This window comes from Dasypus novemcinctus, chromosome 10, assembly GCF_030445035.2.
Source record: "Dasypus novemcinctus isolate mDasNov1 chromosome 10, mDasNov1.1.hap2, whole genome shotgun sequence".
Taxonomy (NCBI): domain Eukaryota; kingdom Metazoa; phylum Chordata; class Mammalia; order Cingulata; family Dasypodidae; genus Dasypus; species Dasypus novemcinctus.
In genome coordinates this window covers 91,626,737-91,628,635 of record NC_080682.1, presented here as the reverse complement: position 1 = coordinate 91,628,635, position 1,899 = coordinate 91,626,737, and the positions used below count along the sequence as shown (strand labels likewise).

General features: G+C 41.0%; 1 protein-coding gene across 1 annotated transcript; it reads left to right on the top strand.

Moving 5' to 3' along the window:
• The first annotated feature begins 644 nt into the window (after positions 1–644).
• On the top strand, positions 645–1,592 carry LOC101436356 (olfactory receptor 56A3-like). Its single transcript, XM_004466939.1, has one exon. It carries the CDS (start codon positions 645–647, stop codon positions 1,590–1,592), a length of 948 nt encoding a protein of 315 aa, XP_004466996.1.
• The last annotated feature ends 307 nt before the right edge of the window (positions 1,593–1,899 follow it).

Genomic DNA, 1,899 nt, shown 5'->3' with positions numbered 1-1,899 from the left:
GCTTTCATGTTAGTCTATTCTTAATAGATAGTACCATTTTTTAGTATTTATGTATATATAAAAAAGAAACAAATTTTCATGAAATAATGTTTAATCTTAACAATGAAGTGAAAGTTTTTCAAACTTTTCTGATCCATATAAAAAATTAACTTGCTTTTCTATTTTACTATGTTTCATTAAAAATTATGGTTAGTGATTATTTCATTGATTCCACAATCCACTTACAATATCCCTCTTGAAATAAGTAATTCTACTTGCATCAGAGAGTTTTGCTACTAAGTTTACAGAAGCAGAAAGAAAATTCTAAAATTGCTATTTGGGCTCCAGCTAAGTATTCTCTCTGTCTCTTTACTTTCTGTAAGGTATAACAAATCTATCAAAAATAAACATACAACACATCAAAAATTAAGCAAATCGTATTACCACTGTCTACTCTCTTATATAGAGTGATAGATATATCACACAAGCACTTCTCAAAGGACAAACACATAAATTCACTTCGATCTGCAGAAACCACTAGGATCCATAAATTGCCCCAATTAAATCACAAAGTGTTCCATATTCACATATTTTGAGTCAGTTGGTAACTTTCATCCTGATTTTACAGATCATTACAAGAAAGCTATAGAAATATATAACAGAATATGACAGCACGCCAAAATGATACCATCCCTATTGAGATTTCAGTCTTCCTCCTGAACTGTTTTGTCAGGTCCGCCAGCTGGCAGCTCCGGCTATCCCTGCCCCTCAGCCTCCTCTTCCTCCTGGCTATGGGGGCCAACATCACCCTCCTCATCACCATCAAGCTGGAGGCTTCACTGCATGAGCCCATGTACTACCTGCTCAGCCTCCTCTCCCTGCTGGACATCGTGCTCTGCCTCACCGTCATCCCCAAGGTGATGGCCATCTTCTGGTTTGACCTCAGGCCCATCAGCTTCTCTGCCTGCTTCCTCCAGATGTTCATCATGAATTGCTTTCTGGCCATGGAGTCCTGCACATTTATGGTCATGGCCTATGACCGCTATGTAGCCATCTGCCACCCACTGAGGTACCCATCCATCGTCACTGATCAATTTGTAGCCAAAGCTATTGTTTTCATCCTGGCCAGAAATGTCCTTCTTACTCTGCCCATCCCGTTTCTCTCAGCACGACTTCATTACTGTGGAAGAAATGTCATTGAGAACTGCCTCTGTGCCAATATGTCTGTCTCCAGGCTCTCCTCTGACAACATCACTATCAATCGCCTTTACCAATTTGCAGGAGGCTGGACCCTGCTAGGGTCTGACCTCATACTTATCTTTCTCTCTTACACCTTCATACTGAAAGCTGTGCTGAGACTCAAGGCAGAGGGAGCTGTGACCAAGGCCCTAAGTACCTGCGGCTCCCACTTCATTCTCATTCTCTTCTTCAGCACCATCCTCCTGGTCTTCGTCCTCACTCATATGGCTAAGAAGAAGGTCTCCCCTGATGTGCCAGTCCTGCTCAATGTCCTCCACCATGTCATCCCCACAGCCCTCAACCCCATCGTTTATGGGGTGCGAACACAGGAAATCAAGGAAGGACTCCAGAGACTGCTGAAGAGAGTGTGGTGATAAGGGCAACTGCAAATGAGTTTGCATTCCTAAAGTAGGATGACTTATGAATCGGTATGACAAGTAGCCTGAAATGCACAGCTCTGAAAGTAATCTCAAGCTGTGTAATCTAGACATTGTGGCTTCTCTTCTAATTCTCCTGAGTTTTTTGCTTGTTTGTTTCCTTGTTTTTCAGTCTTCCTTTAGGAATCTCTTTGACTCTTACTTCTTTTTCTTGGGCTTGTAATCCTATTTTATAAAAAATACTGATATTCTTTAGGGCAGGTTCTAAAGTGAATATTTTATTTTCCCTAAAATACAACTATAT

Coding starts and splice junctions, on each gene's coding strand:
- LOC101436356 (XM_004466939.1), top strand. CDS start 645: ATGACAGCACGCCAAAATGATACCATCCCTATTGAGATTTCAGTCTTC.